At 45.9% G+C, this 22879-nt stretch overlaps 2 protein-coding genes across 6 annotated transcripts in view; both read left to right on the forward strand.

Annotated features, from left to right (window-relative positions):
* The window catches only part of NKTR (natural killer cell triggering receptor), a 44192-nt gene extending 32578 nt beyond the window's left edge, over positions 1-11614 (forward strand). For 4 of the 5 annotated variants that reach the window (XM_087712389.1, XM_087712390.1, XM_087712391.1 and 1 more), the window contains 5 exons: positions 2308-5166; positions 5771-5866; positions 7273-7332; positions 8397-8495; positions 10138-11614. In XM_087712389.1, the coding sequence (XP_087568515.1) occupies positions 2308-5166; positions 5771-5866; positions 7273-7332; positions 8397-8495; positions 10138-10216 (3193 nt within the window). In that variant the 3' untranslated portion in view covers positions 10217-11614. The remainder of the gene's footprint in view (positions 1-2307; positions 5167-5770; positions 5867-7272; positions 7333-8396; positions 8496-10137) is intronic. The other variant, XM_014061861.2, reaches the window with a different exon arrangement.
* Positions 11615-13866: 2252 nt separating this feature from the next.
* The window catches only part of ZBTB47 (zinc finger and BTB domain containing 47), a 28405-nt gene continuing 19392 nt past the window's right edge, over positions 13867-22879 (forward strand). Inside the window, exon 1 of the mRNA XM_087712393.1 lies at positions 13867-14091. Coding sequence (XP_087568519.1) covers positions 14089-14091 — 3 coding nt within the window. The 5' untranslated portion in view covers positions 13867-14088. The remainder of the gene's footprint in view (positions 14092-22879) is intronic.

Raw genomic sequence — 22879 nt, forward strand, 5'->3', positions numbered from 1 at the left:
ATAGAGTATAACGTGGTACTCTATGGTATACTGTGACTGCTGGTTCTCCTTCTCTAGGAAGAGGCAACCAACGAACTGTTGGTTTCTGTTTCTTCTGCTTCATCCAAGTTACTCATTCAGGCTTTCTTTCAGGTGCTGCTTAGAGCCCTTGCAGAGTTTAATCCCCAAGGGGAGCTAAGCACCATAGTTAAAAGAGGCCGCTCTTTGGATTGCTTTGCTTGAATCTGCAACGTAGATTGCCAAAATAATATCCTCAGTATCCCTGAATTCTATTGCCAAATGTTACAGCTGCAAGTCCTCTACTACAGGTTGCCTGTACAATTTAACCATAAAGCAGACGGATGGGCTTTTCCTGAACCCATTGGTCCCCCTTCCCATCACCTCTGTCAGGAGGGAGATTTCATGGCATTTGCAGAGACTTTTCTCCTAGCTAATCAAGAGCAATAGAAAATCTTAATCACTTCTCCGGACTCATACTGGGTCTGATAGTCCCAGTCATTTCCAAATGGCCAGGCCATGCTCATCAATTTTATGCTCATTTTTAAAAAAGAATGCTTTTTAAAGCACGGGGCCTTGAGGCTGTTAGGGACTGGATGAGGACTAACAAGCTTGTGCTCAACCCGGACAAAACCGAGTGGCTGTTGTGTTTCCCTCCCACTAACTTGGTTAGTGTTCCATCTCTCAGGCTGGGGGGGTCAAACATTACACCCCTCAGACAGGGTTCGCAACCTGGGAGTCCTCCTGGACCCACAGCTGACCTTCGACCATCATTTATCAGCTGTGACCAGGGGGGCATTTGCACAGGTTCGCCTGGTGCACCAGTTGTGACCCTACCTGAACCGGGAGGCTCTCACAACAGTCACTCATGCCCTTGTGACCTCTAGGCTGGAATACTGCAACGTGCTCTACATGGGGCTGCCCTTGAGGAGCATCCGGCGACTTCAGCTAGTCCAGAATGCGGCCGTGCGAGCGATCGTGGGTGCACCTATCCTCCGCGAGCTGCGCTGGCTACCTGTTGATCTCCGGGTGCGCTTCAAGGTGCTACTTACCACCCATAAAGCCCTTCATGGTAGTGGATCTGGATACTTGAGAGACCGCCTTCTGCCAATTACCTCCTCGCGACCCATTAGATCTCATAGATTAGGCCTCCTCCGAATCCCATCTGCCAGTCAGTGTCGACTGGCAACTACGCGGAGGAGAGCCTTCTCGGTAGTAGCTCCGACCCTTTGGAACGATCTCCCCGTGGAGATTCGTACCCTCACCACCCTCCAGACCTTCCGCACAGCCCTTAAAACCTGGCTATCCCATCAGGCCTGGGGTTAAAGAATGTAACTCACCCCCACCCGAATGGTATGAATGTTGTGTTTTATTTTTACTTATGTATTGCTTTTATGTGCTATTGTTTGTATCCCCCTCCCCATTAGTTGTGAGCCGCCCTGAGTCCCCCCAGGGAAAAGGGCGGCCTATAAATAAATTTCAAATACAAAAAATACAAAAATGCTAAGTTTAAGTTTACTTTATTGTCATTGCAGCTCGTTCAACGAAGTTAAAGTCCATCTTCAGTGTACAATATAACTATAAAAATAAAACACAAACACATACTTCACATTTTATACAATTGAATTGAAAACCCCTGATATTGCATTAGCATTGCACTATACGGTAGAATTCAATATAGTCACTGTTCTGTGATAGAAGCTGTTTTTCAGCCTGTTTGCCCTTGTTTTTATTGTTCCGTACCGTCTGCCAGATGGTAATAGTTGGGGGGGAAGGGTGCCCAGGATGAGATGGATCTTTAAGAATGTTTTGAACTTTCTTAAGGCAGCGGGAGCCATAAAGCTCTCCCAAAGAGGGGAGAGGGCAACCGATGATCCTCTGGGCAATGACATTGACCCTCTGGAGTCCTATCTGCCGTTGTGCAATTGGCAAACCATACAGAGGGGCAGTAAGTTAAAATACTCTTTGTGGTGCAGCAGTAGCTGATCACCAGCAGTTTTTCATTCAGTTGTTGTTTCCTGAGAAGTCTCAGGTAGTATCATCTCTGCTGAGCCCTTTTGACCAGGACTGCAATGGGAGGGCCCCAATACTAAACCCAAACTCGCACATCAGGTGGCTAAAATATCTTCACATGGTTGTACAACTGTGCCAAACTTTTAATTAGATACGTTGGTTTCCTGTTAACTCCCCCACCCCCGGGCCTTCCTCCATGTGTCAAAAACTATTTTAGCGTATCCTTTTTATTTTTCCAAAAGCTGATCAAAGACCAAAACAAAGATACTTTGATTCTTCCCCCCCCCCCCTTTTTAGGCTGAGCGACCCAGGACGGTGGGATGAAAGAAGTCTGTCCCCTCGTTCTCGTTCCTGGTCCCACAATGGCTTTTCAGACCTCAGCACTGCTCCACACGTCAGCCACCGTAAAAAACATCGGAAAGAGAAAAAAGCCAAGCACAAGAAGAAGGCCAAAAAGCAGAAACACTTAAAGAAGCACAAGCAAACGAAAAAGAAACGGTCTCCATCCACCGAGGTAGACTCTTCCCCTTCTTCTACCAGGAGGGCGAAATCATTGTGTGACCGGGAAAGAGCGTCGCGTTCTTCCTCCCTGACCTCTAAAGACGATTCTTCTAGAAGAGGCTGGTCCAAATCCGAGCGAGACAAGCAGAACTCGGCCTCTTTCTCCAGCAGAGATTCTCGCTCGTATCGGTCCCGATCTCGGTCCAGGTCTTATTCCCGAAGTTCTCGATCAAGAAACACTCAGATGTCCTCACATTCAAGGAGCAGGTCAAGATCCAGTTCCGCCTCGAAGCCGGTGAAAACGGTCCCCAGCTCTCCCAAAAACACGGCGGCTTCTTTGAAGGAGTGTAAGCTGGTCTCCATTGAACCAGCACGGACAGCGTTACCCCAAAATGATAAAGTCGCTATTCAGCCTGTGGTTGCCGAAAGCCTCCCGGTTATCCCACTGAGCGATAGTCCTCCGCCTTCCAGGTGGAAACCGGGGCAAAAACCATGGAAACCATCTTACGAGCGTCTTCAGGAAATGAAAGCCAAGACTACTCACCTGCCACCTGCCCAGGCGAATTACGGCTTAATGGGCATGCAAGATCCCGGATCCTCCTCTTCCTATCCTAAGCAGCAGAAGAGCTCGGAGAGCGATCGGAGCCGTTACTCCAAAATCCAGAGCAACCGAAGCTCAGGCAGCTGGTGGAAATCTAGAAGCAGGATTTCCCGAAGTCGGTCCTCCTCCAAGTCCTCCTCCAGGTCAAGAAGCCCGTCCAGTTTGAGATCCCGATCCACCATGAGATCCCGCTCGGGGAATCCGTTCCCCAGCGAACAGTCGTGCTACAGTGGGTCCTCTTCTTACTTTTCCCTCAGCGATGATGACCAACAGAAAACCCGGACAAAGTTGGGATCCCGCGCCAGGAATTCCGAGCTGTCCAAGAAAAGGCAAAGCAGTTCGGAAAGCACTCTCCCCTACGTGAAAGGCGTGAACTCGAAGCCTAGAAGTGCAAGCAGGTCCTCCATCGATTCCTCGACTGAAAGTGAAAAACTGACTCCATCCCAGGCCGTAGAAGAAAAAGGACAATTAAGGTCTGAAAAAGCGACCCGGAAGCAAAACAAAAGGAATTCAGGTTGTAATCAGCGTGAAGAGAAATCTCGGCCTGGGCAGGACAGCAACCGTTCCAAGCCAAAGGTTTCAAAAGACAAATGTGAGACTCTTAGAAGTGGCCACAAAGCCAAAACGAGAAACTACACCAGCGATGAGTGCTTCTCCGAAACAATTTCCTCAACGGAAGCAACACAAAACGACAAAGAAAACTCAAGACTCTTGTCTGCGAAAGAGGAAGGCGAGGCCTCGTCGGACTCGGATACGGATCCCTCCCCTCCCGCCAAGCGCAAGTGCAAATCTGCCCCTGCCCCGGATACGTCAAAAGGGAGCAAACGCCCTTCTTCCTCTTCAGAAACCGAGACCTCCGATTCCGATACAGACTCCCTGGACAAATCCTGGAAGCCGAAGCGAAGCTCCAAAAAATCCTTCCGAAAAGTCCACGCCAAAAAGGCGAAAGAAAAATCCAAAAGTAAAAAGGAGAAGAAACACAAAGCTGAAAAACGAAAGGAGACATTTCATTGGCAGCCTCCTTTAGAATTTGGGGAAGAGGAGGAGGAGGAGGAGGAGGGCGGGGAGGAAGTCAGAAAATCTGGAATAAAAGAGGTGCAAGAGAAACATGCCAAAAAGCAAGCCAAAGACAAAAATAAAGATCCGGATTCCAAAAGCGATAAAACGATGAAAGAACATTCGAAGGATGATCGCATGTCCCACAAAGAGCCCGTCCTCTCAAAGAGAGGAGCAGATCAGGCTGCATCCACCAGCCAACTGAATAAACGCAGTGAGGAAAGAGCTGTTTCTTCAACTCACCTTCCATATCCAGCTAAAAACACCGTCGTTTCCAAGAGTCCCACTGCAGCTCAGAAGGGTAATGGAAACGAGCAGGCTGCCAGAGTGATAGACGATATGGAGATTTGTACCCCGGACCGTGATTCGTCTGTAAAATTGGATCTGCAACTTTCTCCAGTAAGCCTGAAGTTAAATTTCCAAGAGGTTAAAGCCGGCACAAGCTCCCAGGCGTCAATTAGCACCGCAGCCCAGAGTGTAAGTCAAGCCGTTGATCCTAAACGACTGGCCGGCCTCCCAGAAGGCAGACAGGAGCGAGACAGGGAAAGACCGAAAGCTGCCACCAGCGTTGAAACTGTGCTGAGAGGGGACGTTTCCGAAAACGCATCAAGCAGTCTTGGGGACAACAAGTGGAAACCGTTACAGGGCGCTGGGAATCTGCAGCTCGCAGGGCCCTCCAGCAATTCCTTTGAAATGAAAAACGTGGCTTCCGGCTCCTCCGATCCCAAACCGCCAGGTTTAAGGATCGAGATTAAAAGTAAAAACAAGATTAGGCCAGGCTCCCTGTTTGATGAAGTCAGAAAGACGGCGCGCCTGAATCGGAGACCCCGGAACCACGAGAGCTCGAGTGAAGAAGATACTCTGACGCGAGAGGACAGTGAGTCCAGAAGTCGGAGTCGCTCGCGCAGCAAATCGGATGTTAAATCCAGACACCGGACAAGATCGCTCTCTTACAGTCACTCACGAAGCCCGTCGAGGAGCTCCAAATACTCATATAGGTGAGTTCGTTCATTCATTCATTCATTCATGTAATTCCTGCCTTGATTATTTTTATAAATAACTCAAGACAACCAACATAGCTAGCACGGTTTCCTCCTCCAGTTTTCTCCACAACAACATCCCTGTGAGGTGTGTGTTTGCCTGAGAGAATGTGGCAGGCCTAAGGCAACTTAATAGAACTAGAACTCACCATCTCCTGGCGATTGGGCCAAAATCTCCCACATGGCTTTCATGCCTAAGACAAGACTCGAATTCACTGTCTCTTGGTGATTAGCCCATGGCCACCCAGCCAGTTTTGTGTCTTAAAGTGGGACTAGATCTTGGGACTTGGTGATTGGCCCAAAGTTACCCATCTGGCTTTCATAACTAAAGCGAGCTGCAACTCACCATTTCCCAGTGACTGGCTCAAAATCTTCCAGACAGCTTTGGTGCCTAAGTCAGGACTAGAACCCACGCACTCTTGATGCTTGGCTTAAAGTCACCTAGTTGGCTTTCATGGCTAAGGCAGGACTGGAATTCACAGTCTGTTATAATGTATTTGTAAAGGTGGGGTGTCTTTTTTCAGATACATTTCCCCCCCCCCCATTTCTTTTAAATACACAGATCCCGGAGTTATTCGAGAAGCCCAAGCAGAGGGTGGCATAGTGACTGTTGCTCAAGAAGTCGAAGCAGCTCTTACGACAGTTGCAGAAGTTATAGGTAAGTTGCCTTTCAAAGGAAAAGGATGGGAGAAATTTATAGGAGCCGTGATGACCAAAGTGGTTGGATTGCAGTATTGCAGGCAAATTCTGCCCACCGTCAGGAGTTCTGACTCCGACTGGCTCAAGGTTGATTCAGATTTCTGAGGTCGGTAAAATGAGGATCCAGTTTGTTTGGGGGCAAGATGCTGACATTTGTAAACTACTTAGAGAGGGCTTTAAAGAACTATAAAGCAGTATATATGTCAAGGTGATAATTTAAGAGCTGACCAGCTGATGCAATGAGAGGAATGAGTTATCAGGGTCTTTGGCTGTTATCCCTTTAAGATCCTGTGTAATAGTTCGTTGGGTTTCTTCCTTGCTGTAATTGCTGTTTCTTTAGATGCTGCTTGTAGCATGTGTATGTATAGTATTCCTACTATATATTCCTATTGTAGATAAAAGCCATTATTTGATACAAACCACTGTTGACTGTACTTGCTCCTGGACTGAAACACGCTCTGACAATATAAAATCTAAATGCTATTGTTAAGTGCTGTATTGGGAAGTTTAGAAAGGAGCACTGAACGACGCTGTAGTGAAATGCTTGTGTTTTGTGGACGGCGTGTGTGCAGTCATCAGGGGTTGAGGTGAACTGGGAAAGAATCGTTTAAGATTAGAGTGGGAATTTTTTTAAAAAAGAGGAAAATATAGCAGTGGCAAACAACTTCCAAATTACAGGTAGCCCATGACTTATAACTACAGTGGAGCCCGCCCATCACAGTTGTAAGTTACGCATGGTCGTAAGTATTGACAGTCCTAAAATCCATGTGACCGGCCCGATTTTTATGATCATTTTGGTGGTGGTTGTTAAGCAAAAGCCGCAGTCATAAAGTGAACAAAACATAGTTGTTCAATAAACCAATAATTCGTTATGGGCTGCTTTTGTCAAAAACCGGAAGTAAGTGCCACTTTTTGGCAAAAAACACCCAAAAACCTATTGTAAATTGTAGTCACATGACCACTGAGAGTTGCAGGCCAGTTGCCACGTGATCGTGTGGGGTAGTACATTGGAACTTCAGAAAGAGGTCCTAAGCATCCTCAGGGAGGCCCGACATAACTTCGAATGGTCTGTAAGCAACCAGTCATAAGTGGATTGTATTGTAACCTGTATTGGCCCCAAACCTTCACAACTGTGTCCCCTAAAGCTCAGCTCACCTTGAAAGAGATACGTTTTTACCTGCAGCCTAGCTAACCTGCAGAGCCCCTCTCTCTATTTTAGGGACCAGTTTCCTGTCAGCAAGGGAAGAGTTTGAATTCTCGGACTTAAATACCTATATTTAAACGCTAGGAAAGTTGTCCATGCAAATAATTTTTAAATAATTTATGCCAACCTTCCTCCCTCCACACACCCCCTTGTTTTAATAGTCACACTTACAGTCGAAGCCTATCCAGAAGCAATTCTTACCCTCGCCGGAGTCGATCAAGGTATGTAAGACACATGAGGTCATTTTCATAAAACATCTTCGTGAAACAATCTGTAAAATGGGTACCCTGACCATTGCCTTATTAACAATTACAGGTAGTCTTTGACTTAACAACCACAATTGAGTCCAAAATTTCTTATTGCTAAGCGAGACGGTTGTGGAGTGAGTTTTGGCCAATTTTACTACGTTCCTTTCCATTGCAGTTAAACGAATCGCTGCAGTTGTTAAGCAAGGAACACAATTCTTCCCCCTTGACTTTTCTTGTCAGTATTCTGCAAAAGGGACAGTGCAGCTGTAGTATAACCATGCCAGTTGCCAAGCGTCCAAATTTTGATCTCATGACCATGGGAATGCTGCAACAGTCGTGTCACTTTTTTTCCAGTGCTGACATTCAAATGGTTGTAAATCAAGGACTATGTTGAAGGATTTTTTTTTTCTTTCAGGCATGCATGGAAAAATGGAGGAAAAATAAAATTCTGCTTTAACAGATAATGGAGAGAGGGTATATTTATGCAAAGTCTAACATGCTTCCGAATCACATTTGAAGCTTGCACAAGCCCTCCCTTTACATTCCTTCCTAATTTTAATACCCTAGGAATAATACGCAAATATCTAGGAATAATACACTAGGATTCAGGTGTACAAGTAATCCTTGACTTACAACAATTCACCTAGTGACCAAAGTTAAAAATGACTTATGTCTGGTTGTCCCACTGCTGTCTATAGTCTTTATCTTGATCCACCAGATTTGTTCACATAAAGGCTTAAAGAGCCTTTGCTCTTGCTGGATTCTCTATTCCTCTTCCTGCCGGTGAGCTGTGTAGCCTTCCAGCTCAACAGCTGCATCCAGAAGGAGTGAATGAAGCCAAGTTTCTGTAATTAGCAAAACACAGCAGTTCTTGATGCATTTAGTCTTTGCAATATGTAGCCTTAATTCATCCATTTTATTAGTAAGAGATCTTGCACAAAAGCAGTTGGTACTTTCACACAATTCTTGTTTTAATTAGGAATGGTGGAAGTCACTGTAAATCAAATAATCTGTTGCTTCTGGTTCCTTCACAAAAGCAGATCCTACACCTATGACAGTTACTATAGCCGGAGTCGCAGCCGAAGCAGAAGAAGTGACAGTTACCACCGGTCTCGTAGCTACGACCGACGTTCCAGGTAAATTTTTCCTAGTAGCTTGACTGTCATTGGAAAGGCTGGCAGACATTGCACACAAACACCAGTGTTTGTTAAACGCTTTTGCTCGCGGGATCTCTGCTTTCTTTTAATGGAGGTCCCCAAAGGAGCTTTAACTTATCAGGTTAAAAATTAACATTTTTAAATTTTGTACCTCGCCTTTATTATTTTACAAATAACTCAAGGCAGTGAACGTATCCAACATGCCTTCCTCCCTGACACTGAGTCGCACTGTCAGCCAGATGTTTAAACTGGAACTGGCATTTTTGTCAACCGTCACAAGATTGTAAGCTGTGCCCAAGACAAGCTGCCTTTTGCAATTGACTGGTGGTGATTTTATCAATGCCAATGGGGCTCAAGGGATGCTCCGGTAATTATTATGCTAGGTCGCACAGGCATACCACCTCTCGAGTCCTTTTCAAGGACATACAGCAGGTTGTTGTTTGACGGTGTTAAAGATCTCGTCAAAGGATGTCAGCTGTTCCAACTAAAACTATTTTGAAATTGATTGATGGGGGTTGTGTCAATGCCAATGGGGGTTGAAGGGATGCTCCAGTTGCTTTGGGGTTGCAGCCAAGGAGCCTATCCTATTGGGACTATCTTTGCTTTCCTTTGCTACAGTCGTTCTACTTCTATTTGCTGTGTTAAGTGGTAATTGCCTGTCTATTTGAATTTGAAAATCACCAAACACTTTAGCTTTTTTGTTTTCTGTCACTCTGTATATTATGATGAACCACACAATCAGCCAGATGTTCAGGCTGGATTTGGCATTTTTGTCTACCTCTGGAGTCTTTCCCTCGGGACCTGGAATAGGCAGATGTGGCTGTTTGACGGGGTTAAAAGTCTCTTTGTAGGATGTCAGCTCTTCCAAGTCAAGCTGCCTTCTGCAATTGACTGGTGGGGATTTTGTCAATGCCGATGGGGTTCAAGGAACAACTAGCAACAAAATGAAAGCAAAGAAATGGAACATCACTATCTCAGACAGAAGTCTTGGGTACAAATCCTGAAAATTTGCTAGCCGAAGGAGGGATAATTGCACAGCCTTGTTTCATGACGCGATTGTACCAGCCTAACAAACCGTATTTGAGGAGGGGGTTCTGAAGAGACAAATGATAGAAGACACCCTCGAAAAATTTCCTTAGTTTTTATCTTTGGGTTGTAGAAAAGTCTCTACAGATAGTCCTTGATTTACGACCACAATTGAGCCCAACATTTCTATTCTTAAGTGAAACATTTCTTAAGTGAATTTTGCCCCATTTTGCAACCTTGTTTGCCACAGTCGTTAAGTGAATCACTGCAGTTGTTCAGTGAGTAGCACAGTTGTTACGTGATTCCAGCTTCCCCCTTGACTTTGCTTGTCAGAAGGTCGCAAAAGGGGATCACGTGACCCCGGGACACTGCAAGTGTCATAAATATGGGTCAGTTCCAAGCGTCTGAATTTTGATCACATGACCAAGGGGAATGCTGCAGTGGTTGTAGGTGTAAAAAATAGTCATTTTTTTCCCAGTCCTGTTGTAACTTTGGTCACTAAATGACCTGTTGTAAGTCGAGGACTACCTGTACTTAAAGTGGAAGTGAGCACCCGGTGTGCCCTATTGACGTATATTTTGTCTTCCCCTTGTAGATCTTACGGGTCTGACAGCGAAAGTGACCGCAGCTACTCTAATTGCCGAAGTCCCAGCGAAAGCAGCAGATACAGCTGAGCCCACGGTTGACCATAGCAGTTAATGCGTTAACCGAAGGTTTCTATGTCCGTAGCTTGGATCAACGTTTTTTTTCGTTTTTTTTTCCTTTTTTCTTCTCAGTGTCCAGGCGAAAGTAACTGCTGCCAACAGAAGTGGGGCCTTATTTAAACTCAGCACAACCTTAACTTTTTGTACACTCTGCTATGGCAATCATTTTGTGTTGCCCTGAGTTTCGTTTCAAACTAGATGATACGGTTGACGTTCAATCGAATTTTGAGTTAAGCCTCTTAAGTTTTTTCTCCGAAGGAAATTCGCTCGATAACCATGAAACTGTGGAGAATCATCTTATAGGAATCTCACCTGCGGTCTACCTGCTTCAAACATTGGCCTTAAGTGCTGAACTAATGGTTCACTGATACCTTGACACACCAATAACATTGACACTACAGATCCAGGAAGATCTTGGATCTGTAGTGTTCAGGAAGATTCTGGCTAAGAAGCCATTCACCACCAGGGTTATGATTTCTGGGAGTTAGATTCATCGCTTGCCTGGAAAATGCCACCTCTATTTGGATACCATGAGTTAAAAGCGGGTTAACTTCCTGTTTCTTGACCGGTTTTGCCTAATGCTCGCTTGCAGTCGTTACCCAGGTGTGGATAGCTAACTTTGAAGTCTGAACTCCCAGGGATGCTTAGACCACACTGAGTCTCCTTTCTCTGTCGAGTGAAGAAGCAAGAACGATGTTCTCCTTGTCTCTGTTGCCTCCTCTCCCACGGTCTTCTGATTCCAGGTTTTCATCATGTCTGAATGTGCTAGCGTTCTAATTTTCTACTATCTGTCAGATCTGCCAGTCAGCATCGGCAAAGATAGCAAGCTGTAAATTTATTTCAGAAAACTAACTTTTAGGAGCAACGGAATTCTGTTCTTCGGTTTGAATTCATCAGACAAAAATGCCATTTTGAAATAGAAATGTCGGGATATACACAAATTTTCGTATCGGATAGTTAACTGTTCTTTAAAAAAAACACGGCAGAAATAACACTCTTGTTATTTAGTGGTCCAGGCAAACGTCGACGCCTTATCTGTTAGTGCCGGTCCTGAGTTTCTAAAAATTTCTATGATGCGAAGCGCTGCATATTTCATAACGGGGTGGCGCAGAGCATTTTCTTTGGGAACTGCTTCGGGCCCCCAAATTTGTGACTTGAATATGAGGTTGCCACTTTGAATTCAAGAGGGAATTCAAGACCCTCCCCTCGCAGATTTTCAAAGCAGCCCGTTTCTTGTTCAAAAGAATTTGAAGGATTTCCTACACTCCCCGTTTCATCAGTTTAAATAATTTTTTTGTTAGGAAACAAAATGTACTGTTGATTTTTTTTTTCTCCTTCAATGCAATTAAAAATAGGAATATTTAAGTATCAGTTGTTGGTTTTTAGACACACATTGCCTGCTCTTCATTTAAAAAGCAATTGTCTTGCGGGTTAAGAACTTTTAACAGGTAGTCCTCGACTTGCAACCATTCGTTTATAGTGTTCATTCGATGTTATGATGGCATTGGAAAAAAAGTGACTTTTGCCATTGTTTTCATACTTAATGGCTGTTGCGGTATCCACGTGATCAAAATTTGGACACTTGGCAACTGGCTCATACAGTGGTTACAGTGTCCCGAGTCATATGATCCCCTTATTGCAACCTTAAGTGTTACTCACTTAAGAACTATAGCAATTCTCCTAGCATCTGTGGCAAGAAAGATCATAAAGTGGGGCAAAACGCCCTTGACAGCTGTCTCGCTTAGCAGTGGAAATGTTGGCCTCAATTTTTTTCAAATTGTTTTTCAAATCCTGTAGCTGGGGGAAAAAGCAACATTTAAAAAAAAAAAAAAAAGCCTAATCAGGGTTTAATTTCAGTGCTTGAATGGCAAGAGTTCAAGAAATCCAAGGCTTTGGATTTCGTTTTTCAAAAGTCTGAAAAACCACATGGAAAAAGGCCAAAAAAGGGGGGGGGCGTCCCTGAAGCCCATCTTGATTTAAGAGACTGCACATTTGTTTTTAAAAAAAAAATCAAAGTTGTTAACCTCTTACACAGTACAGGAACTCCTCATCCCAGCCCATGGCAGCCACTCTGCAATTAAACTAGCCACTTGATCAACTCCATAGTAATTTGAGGGAGACCCAGGCCTACTGATAAAAACCACCTTATAGGGCCTTTCAGAAAAGCCTCGTGGTGGTGGTGGGGAATCAGAATAACAGAGTTGGAAGGGACCTTGTAGGTCATCTACTCCAATCCTCTGCTCAAGCAGGAGAGCCTACCCATTCCAGACACATGGGCTGCGCAGTCTCTTCTTAAAAGCATCCAATGTTGGAGCATTTACAGCTTCTGGTGGCAGGTTGTTCCACTGGTTAATTGTTCTGTCAGGAAATTTCTCCTGAGTTCTAGGTTGCTTCTCTCCTTGATTAGTTTCCACCCATTATTCCTTGTCCTGCCTCCTGATGCGTCAGAGAATAGACTGACCCATTCTTCCTTGGGGGGAATGATGGTCCACAGAAAAGAGGCTACTGCCAAGAAGGCCTTTTTGTGTGGGATAGGCAACCCTGATGTTTGGGGTCCGCCTTCCCATCCTGCTGGACTGGGTGGATGTAACAAGGGGTAGAGGTAGCTCTTCAAATAACCTGGTTTCCCAGCCTCACCCACGGCAGCAAATTCAGCCTTGGGACCTACTGATGGGTATAAGCTAAGCTGCCCTAGATGTTAAGTTCATCTGAAGGTCTAAAACTGCTGATTTCTGTAAGAACTTCAATTTCAGGTGTGCTCCAAAGATGGCTAGTGTGGTCGTGCTCACAGCAAGTGGTGCAATGCATACCGAGCTCTCCCCCCCCCCCAACTATAGCACTGAAGTGCAAGCCCACCAGGTGCCTGTTCTTTCCAGGAAAACATGAAACCCCCCCCCCCCCCCAATAGAGAGACTCCCCATGTATGTAGTCCTCCTGGATCATGAACAGCTCGGTCCTGCTTGGATTTACTTCCTGCCCAGGGAAGCAGGAGACACTGTTTAGTGTAGTGGTTAAGGTGCTGACCTAGAAATCTAGAGATGGGGAGTTCTAGTTCCACCTTAGGCACAAAAGCAGGCTGGATGACTTTGGCCCAATCACAGGAGACGATGAGTTCTAATCCCGCCTTAGGCATGAAAGCCATATGGGTGACTTTGGGCCAATCACCAGGAGATGGTGAGCTCTAGTACATTAGGCATGAAAGCCGACTGGTTGACGGCCAATCATTGGGAGGCTGTGAGTTCTAGTCCCACCTTAGGTAAGTATGGAGAAATAGGAAGGAAGTGACTCATTGCTTATAAAGCAACTAAGGCAAAATTATAAACAATAAAAACAAAACATTAAAAAAAAAGAAGACCCTCCCAGTTCTGCTTCTTCGACGACAAAGAAATCAAATCTCTGCAACGCTGGCAAAGCGTTGCAAAACCTGGCGCGCAGACGCACTAAAGCCAAGCGAAGCCAAACGTTTCCGTCACCCGCCTGGAACGCTCTGCAGACGCTGCCAGCCTCCCCCCCCCCTCTTCTTGCTGGGGAGGTGGGAGAACAGAAAGGGGCGGGGAGAGAGGAGGGGGAGGCGGAGCATCGGCCGAGGAAACCTTTGCAAAGCGCCCAGCGTCGGCCGCTGCAGAGGAGGAGGAGGAGGAAGCAGGAGAGAAGGGGGGAGGGGGGCTGTCAGCCAGAGAAGCAATATATACACACCTCTTTAGACGGAACAAGCGAGAAGATCCCCCCTCCCCACGAATCCACCTTCCTCGCTCCACCCCTGGATCTTTTGATGGAGAGCGCAACCCCACCGCGAGCAAAGGAGCAGCGGGGCTCCCTGGATCGGGCAGCCCGGCAGCAAAATGGTAGAGCGCCGCCTCCCCCCAAAAAACTAGTTTCCTCTTTTTTTATTATTATTATTATTCCCAGGACGGGGGCGCTGGCAGGCTAAGAGATATGGGGAGGGGGGGTGGGAGAGTGGAGGAAGGGAGGGTCGGAAGTTGCTTTGCAATGCAATGCCATTTATAATGCAATGCAGTTTACAGTGAAATTTGCAAAGGCAATGCCGTGCCTTCTTCGCCCGCTCTCCTTCTGCCTTTTTCCTTCCTTCTTTCCTATTCTCCCTTCCTCCTTCCACCCTTCTATTTCCTTCTCTCGTCTTTCCTTCCTTTCTTTTTCTTCTGGTCCGGGTTTTGTCCTGCACCATGCACACGTTGCAAGCAAAGGCGCGGGTGAAGAGAACAGGGGGGGGGGAATAGAAATTTGCACGCCTGCTGGGACCCTGCTCCTTGCCTTCTTCTTCTTCTTCTTTTTTTTTTTTGCAAGGGAGGGGAGGGGGAACCGCGCGGGAGAGATGCCCACCTCCTTCTTGGCGAGACCGTGGCTTGCAAGGAGTTAAACCTCCCTCCCATTCCCCTAGCCAGACTCGATCCCATTGCGACAAATGAGCTCACCCAGACAACTTGGCTTGCGCTGTAATTTCTTCCCTTCTTGTTCGCCCCCCCCCCTCTTCCTCTCCGCCGCAAACCCTCCAGGCTTTAGGGACTTAATCCGCTTCCTTGCGCGCCTGATTGACAGTTGCATTTCGGTGCATTTAAGGTCCTTGCAAGTAGCTTGGCAACCTGCTCTCGCTTTGTGTGTGTGTGCGTGCGTGCGCTGAACGACACAAACAGGGTTGGAGGGGAAGTGGGGGGTTGGAAAAAAGAACCGGTGGCAGCTTTGCAACAGAAACCTGCTTTGATTTGACACCAAAAACCACCACCGCCCTCAATTCTGTTGCTTCTTTTGGGGGGGGGGGTTGTCGGTCACGTGGTCTGCTTAAGTTTGCATGTATTGGATTTTTTAAAAAATGGGGTTTGGGCAAGCATGATGTCTCCTTCGAAAGAACGCATGATAACTCCTTTTTTTGGGGGGGGGGGGTACAACGGGTACGCAGCAGCACAGCAACTTAGTCAGCTTCTACCTGCAACGAGCCAAGGAGAGTAACACACAGTCCTAGGGGGTGAAATGACGTTTTTTTTTTTTAGAGAGGTGGTGTACTTCAACTCCTATCATCCCTAGCCAGAATGTAGGGTATTGGTATGTGTCCTGTGGGGGGGGGGGGGAGTCACGGCCTGGCGGTTGCAGAAGCCCTCAAGAGAGAAGTTAGGACACTGAATTCTGGGCTTTGTCAGACCCTTATTTACAAAATTCTTCATTGATTCATTATCGTTGTTTGGGGAGCTGATATGCAGGCAGGACCAGGCAGATGGACGATAGATGGATAAGATACATAATAGATGGGATAGATGATAGATGATAGAAAGCTAGATAGATAGATAGACAGACAGACATACACAGGGACACAGAGACACAGACATAGATATGGATGGATGGATGGCATAGATAGATAGATAGATAGATAGATAGATAGATAGATAGATAGATAGATAGATAGATACATTGATTGATATATTAGATATAGACAGACAGACACAGATTGATAGATGAGATACATGATAGATAGCTGATAGAAAGATAGATAGATAGACACAGAGATAGATATGGATGGATGGATGGATGGATGGCATAGATAGATAGATGATAGATAGACAGATAGATAGATGATGGATGGGTTGGTAGATAGAGATAGATAGAAGATAGAGAGAGAGAGAGAGAGAGAAAGAAAGAAAGAAAGAAAGAATAGGATAGATGGATAGATAGATAGATAGATAGATAGATAGATAGATAGATAGTTGGATGGATGGATGGATGGATGGATAGATGGATGACAGGCAGACAGATAGATGATGGATGGGTAGGTAGATAGAGATAGATAGAAGATGGATGGGTAGGTAGGTGGGTGTGTAGGTAGGTGGGTGGATGGATGGATGATGGATGGATAGATAGATGATAGATAGATAGACAGACAGACAGATAGATGATGGATGGGTAGGTAGATAGAGATAGATAAATGGATGGATAGATAAGCGAATATAGATAATAAAGGTAGATGACAGATCAATAAGACAATATAGTTAACAAACATTCATGACTGATAATAGATCATTAAGAATCTAGATAATAATGGATGGCTGATATAAATCGATGGATGGATGTAGATAGATGATAGAAGGATAGATAAAACAATATAGATAATTAAGATAGACGACAGATCAATAAAGCAATATAATTAACAAAGATAGATGAGTGATAATAGATTAATAAAATGGATGGACGGACAAACAGACAGACATAGACTTAAAACAACCATTGATTTAGCGACATTACATTTAGTGACCGCTGCATCCTCCTGGTCACATGATCAAAATTTGGATGCTTGGCAACCAACACATATTTATGACAGTTGCAGTGTCACCTTTTGTGACCTTCTAACAAGCAAAGTCAGTGGGGAAGCCAGGTTCACTTAACAACGGTGTTACTAACAACTGCAGTGATTCACTTAACAACTGTGTAAATGTGGGGGGTTATTTTTGGAGAATAATCTGTCCAAACTTTGGAGTTCTGGAAGGTGGAGTTGTTCTTCCACTGGACAACTCAGCTTCTCATTGATGGCTGGTGTCTCCCAGTGTCACCCCAAACACAATAGAGTTTTGTTCTAGCCGTGAGGAATAGACTCTGTGTGTGTGTGTGTGTGTGTGAGAGTGAGTGGTTTGTGTTTGTGCAAATATACAATAGATCAGCAAAGGAGCAAATTTGCTTGCAGACGTTACAGCCGGAGGTGAGATTCAGCCAGTTTGAAATGGTTTGGACGAACCGGATATTAATTTTAATCTGGTTCACCGAACAGATAGTTACAAGTACTGGCTGGCCTCGCCCCTCCCAGGAGTCTCCACGCGACCCATTCGTCATGCCAGGTTAGTGCAGGGCCCGCACGGAGGCTGTGGGAGGGCGAGAAGCAGGCCTACCGGAAGTCTGGAAATGGGCCCATTTCCAGCCTCCAGAGCCCAGCGAAGGCCATTTTCACTCTCCCGGAGGCTCAAAAAAAGCCTCCGGAGGCCTGGGAGGGCGAGAATGGCCGCCCCTTGCTCTGATGCAGGAAGCTGACTAGGCCACACCCCCATGGCCCCACCCATCCAGCATCCTGGCTGTTGCTAAAAAAAATTAATCCCCCCGGCTGGAACCTCCATGTTGACAATTACAAGTAGTCCATGATTTACAGCCACAATTGAACCTAACATTTTAATTGAAAAAGTTGAGTTTTGGCCCATTTTAGGACCTTTTCTTGCCACAGTTGCTAAATGAAATGCTGCAGCTGTTAAAGTTAACAACATGGTTGTTAAGTGAATCTGGCTTCCCCACTGACGTTGCTTGGCTGACGGTCACAGAAGATGATCACATGATCCCCCCCGGGGACATTGCGACTGTCATAAATATGAACATATGTGGCGAAGTGGCTGGATTCTGATCATGTAATTATGGGGATGCTGCAAACGGTCGTAAGTGTGAAAAACGGTTGTGAGTCACTATTTTCAGTACCGTTCTTACTGCGAATGGTCACTAAGTGAAGCCTTGTAAGTCGAGGACTGCCTGTAGTCGACCTTGGGACCAATGGCGAAACGAGGGTTTTAGAGGCACCAGCAGAAACGAAGGTTCTGTGGTATTCTGTGTGGTGCACTTTCCCTCGCAAATGCAGCTGCTTCCACCCTATTTATTCTACTCCATCCCTGGGCACCATGAAGAACCTGCCTACCATTATGATAGACACTGGCCCCTCCCCTGGCTTCTCGAAAGTTAGGACTACAACGCCCATCTTCCTTGATCAGCTCGGGTGGACTTAGAAGCCGAAACCTCCCAAACAGCAAAAAAAAAAAAAAACCAAAAACCAAATAATTATAATGAACAGAAAAAATCTTTCATAATCCCACGTTCTGTTGAATCGATGTGAAAGTCAAACGGTTTTTGCTTTCACATCGATTCAACGGAACGTGGGACTGCGAGAGATTTTTTGCATGTGCAAAGTTCAGTGGAATTTTTTCTGCGCCTCCCCAGGACACCAAATAAAAAGGCGACGTTGACAACCGGGGGAATCGGTTCAGGGGCGTGGCCAGCCTGGGTTCGCTGCCGGTTCTGCCACCCAGGCCAGCATACCACTTTTTGGCAGAACTGGTAGGAACCCACCTCTTCTTAAAATGTGTGGACTTCAATTCCCAGAAATTCCCCCCCCAATCCACCATGACTAGACTTCAATTCTCACAATTCTCACAAGAGCCAAGGTGGCGCAGTGGTTAAATGCAGCACTGCAGGCTACTGCTAGATCAGCAGGTCAGCGGTTCAAATCTCACCGGCTCAGGGTTGACTCAGCCTTCCATCCTTCCGAGGTGGGTAAAATGAGGACCCAGATTGTTGGGGGCAATATGCTGACTCTCTGTAAACCGCTTAGAGAGGCCTGAAAGGCCTATGAAGCGGTATATAAGTCTACTGCTATTGCTAAAAATTCACAAGCATCCAAAAAATGAGGGGGGGGGGTTTCGTGCCTGTCATGAGCACATGCGCGCTGGGGGAGGTCACACATTACATTATGGGTGCGACACGCCCACGCACGACACCCACCCCCCCTGCGCTCCCCCCCGTTATGGCACGCGAGCCAAAAAAGTTTCGCCATCGCTTTACTAGAGTATAATTGAACCCTTTGCAGACTCAAGGGTTGGATAGATGATCTCCAAGGTTCCTCGTCACCCCATAATGCTGGTGTTTCTTCTCGCATTTGGGGTGAGGAGCTGTGTCGTTTTTTTATGGACTGCATAAGTTGATATTTCGGATATGGCTCCTTAAATCAGAATTATGATTGAGATAGTAACTTTGGATAAGGGATAATGAGCACAGGTAGTCCTGAACTCACAACATTTCATTTAGTGACAGTTCAAAGTTACAGCGGCACTGAAAAGGGCGATTTATGACTGTTCTTCCACACTTATGACCATTGCTACGTCCCCGTGGTCACGTGATCAAAATTCAGACGCTGAGCAACTGTCTCGTATTTATGACGCTTGCAGTGTCCCGGGGTTGAGTGATCCCTTTTTGCAAACTTCCGACATGCAAAGTTAAGCAGGAAGCCCGATTCATTTAACAACTGTATGACCAACCTAACAACTGCATGGGTTCACTTAACAACTGTGTCCAGAAAGGTCATAAAATGAGGCAAAACTCAACGGTCTCACTTAACACTGAAGATTTTCAGCTCAGCTGTGGTTGTAAGTTGAGGACTATACATGACTTTCATCTTTTTCTGGAAACTGGCAACGTACATCGCAGATCCTGGTTATGACCATAGAACATCAGGTCTGGTCATAAAGCGGACCTGCCTGATACTTGGCCACATGACCGGTGGGGGTGGGAGATGATGGGTCTATTGTTCAGATGGTTATAAAAGAACTGGCCGTAAATCAGAAACTGCCTGTATTTTGGCTCTTTCACAACCCCAGCCCAATGAATGGGCCTTTTCAGCCATCTCCTGCCTTGATCAGCGGGTTGGACTAGATGACCTCCAAGATCCTTTCCAGCCCTAGGATTCAATGGGGCTTTTATCGATTTGGGAGAGCATCCTAAAAGTGAGCCTCCACCTTTGTTTTCGGAAGGAAGGAAGGAAGGAAGGAAGGAAGGAAGGAAGGAAGGAGAGGGAAGGAAGAAAAAGGACAGGAAGGAGAAGGAAGAAAGGGAAAAAGGAGGGAAGGAAGAATAGGAGAAGGAAAGAAAGAGGGGAAGGAAGGAAGAGGGAAGAAAGGAAAGGCAAAGGAAAGAAAGGGGATGGAAGGAAGGGAAAGTGGGTGGGAAGGAAGAAAAGGCGAAGGAAAGAAAGAGGGGAAGGAAGGAAGGGAAAGTGGGTGGGAAGGAAGGAAAGAGGGAAGGAAAGAAAGAGGGGAGGGAAGGAAGGAAAGGGGAAGAAAGAGGGGAAGGAGGGAGGAGAGCCCATGGTCTACCTAATATGAAGAAATGAGAGATTCTGCCTTTTTCCACAACCACAGTGTTTTTTTGGTAGCTTTCTATCCAGACTTTTAAAAAACACACATAAAAAGTTTTGTAGAAACTTTGCATTTCAGATCTTCCTCTGGCATCTCCTTACAAGCCTCGACCAAGCTGACATTCCTAGCATAGCTGCGCAACAAGCCAGTGGGAGTTTTGGTATTTGTCTAAAGTTGAAAACCTGCTCCAAGATGGAGACCCATTCTTTGCTAGACCTGCCGTGAGATCTTCCTTCCTTCCCTCCCTTCCTTTCTATCTCTCTCTCTGCCAATCTTTCTTTCTCCTTTCCTCCCTCCTCCCTTCCTTCATCTCTCCCTGCCTCCCATCTTCCTCCCCTCTCCCTTTCTCTGTCTCTGTTAATCTTTCTCCTTCCCTCCCTCCTTCCTCCCTCTACTTTTTCCTTCCTTCCCTCCCTCCCTGCCTCCCATCTTCCTCCCCTCTCTCTCCCTTTCTCTGTCTCTGTTAATCTTTCTCCTTCCCTCCCTCCTTCCTCCCTCTACTTTTTCCTTCCTTCCCTCCCTCCCTGCCTCCCATCTTCCTCCCCTCTCTCTCCCTTTCTCTGTCTCTGTTAATCTTTCTCCTTCCCTCCCTCCTTCCTCCCTCTACTTTTTCCTTCCTTCCCTCCCTCCCTGCCTCCCATCTTCCTCCCCTCTCTCTCCCTTTCTCTGTCTCTGTTAATCTTTCTCCTTCCCTCCCTCCTTCCTCCCTCTACTTTTTCCTTCCTTCCCTCCCTCCCTGCCTCCCATCTTCCTCCCCTCTCTCTCCCTTTCTCTGTCTCTGTTAATCTTTCTCCTTCCCTCCCTCCTTCCTCCCTCTACTTTTTCCTTCCTTCCCTCCCTCCCTGCCTCCCATCTTCCTCCCCTCTCTCTCCCTTTCTCTGTCTCTGTTAATCTTTCTCCTTCCCTCCCTCCTTCCTCCCTCTACTTTTTCCTTCCTTCCCTCCCTCCCTGCCTCCCATCTTCCTCCCCTCTCTCTCCCTTTCTCTGTCTCTGTTAATCTTTCTCCTTCCCTCCCTCCTTCCTCCCTCTACTTTTTCCTTCCTTCCCTCCCTCCCTGCCTCCCATCTTCCTCCCCTCTCTCTCCCTTTCTCTGTCTCTGTTAATCTTTCTCCTTCCCTCCCTCCTTCCTCCCTCTACTTTTTCCTTCCTTCCCTCCCTCCCTGCCTCCCATCTTCCTCCCCTCTCTCTCCCTTTCTCTGTCTCTCTGTCAGTCTTTCTCTTTCCTTCCTTCCCTCCATCCTCCCTCTCATTATTTTTCTTTTCCTTTCCTTCCCCACTTACTTTATTCTTTTCGCCTTCCTTCCTCCCCAAATTTCTGTTGCTAAGCAAGGCGGTTGTTAAGTAAGTTTGGCTCTGCTTTATGACCTTTCTTGGCATAGTTCTTAAGTGGATCCCTGCAGCTTTTAAGCTAATCACATGTCAGTGAATCCAGCTTCCCCATTGACTTTGCTCGTCAGAAGGGTCGCTGAAGTGGATCACGTGTGACCCAGGGGAAACCGTCATAAGTATGAACCGTTTGCGAAAAGTGCCCGAATTTTTATCATGTGATTGTTGCGATGGCTGTAAGTGAGAAAACGACCGCAAGTCACTTTTGCCACTGCTGTCGTAACTTCCAACGGTCACTAAATGAACTGTTGTAAGTTGAGGACTATCTGTCATTAGCTTTATATCTTTAACATTTTTTTTTTACCCGCATTTTATGCTATCTGCTGTCATCCCTTGTGCAATTAATGGGCCTGCTTGCATAATGCGTTTTGGCAGCGTTTTATGTTTTCAGCAGATGTCTTCCACAGCTCCCCACCAAAATCTCCAAAAAGATTTAACAATTCTGTTTGTTCAATCCAAGGCTCTGACGCTTCCCTGTTTTTTTTTTTCAACCAACCCACAAACCTCAGCTTCAAAAACAAATCAGAAAATTGGAAGAGGTTGGGAATAGAGAGGGAAACAATCTTTGCACAAAAAAAAAAAAAACAGAAATGAAACTAGGAATAATGCGTCTCTGCAAAAACAGAAATGAAATCAGAAATAAATATCTGCCCCCCCCCCCCAAAAAAGGAGAGAGAGATCAGAAGTAAATTTTGCAGGTTTTTGAGAAACTGGAAATAAATGTTTGCAAAAAGAAAAAACAAAATCAGAAGTAAATATCTGGGGAAAGATAAATTGGAAACAGATCAGAAATAATTTTTTTTTGCAAAAAGAAAAATGAAATCAGAGGTAAATATACGCAAAAAGCATCCCCCTTTTGTGCTGTATTTATGACGGTAAATACATCTGATCAGCAAAATCAGTGGGGAAGACGGATTCACTTGACGACTGTGGCAAGAAATGTCATAAAATGGGGCAAAACCCGCTTAACCACAGGGGCCGTTAGTCGAGAACTACCTGAAATAAGATTAGAAATGGCTCAGCTGGGGGTTTCCCAATCTTGCAAGGTGGGTGCCCAAATTATGATCACTTGAGAGTGGGGATTCCTGCGACGGTCGTAAGTGAAGTCAACTTTTTTTTGTAACTTTGAATGGGTTGTAAGTCGAGGACTACCTGCAGATGGAGATGGCTATGTTACCAAGAGGGGCCAAGGGGATTGGTTACTAAGCAGCATCTGACGTTGCGTGGCTTCAGACTGTTTCCATGGAGGGTTGAGATGAACTGCAGTGTTGCTTTAACTTGCTCTTTCTTTCTTTCTTTCTTTCTT

Source organism: Thamnophis sirtalis, unplaced genomic scaffold (assembly GCF_051295495.1).
Source record: "Thamnophis sirtalis isolate CommonGarterSnake01/CBP01778 unplaced genomic scaffold, rThaSir2_p1.2 scaffold_4, whole genome shotgun sequence".
NCBI classification, from domain to species: Eukaryota; Metazoa; Chordata; class Lepidosauria; order Squamata; family Natricidae; genus Thamnophis; species Thamnophis sirtalis.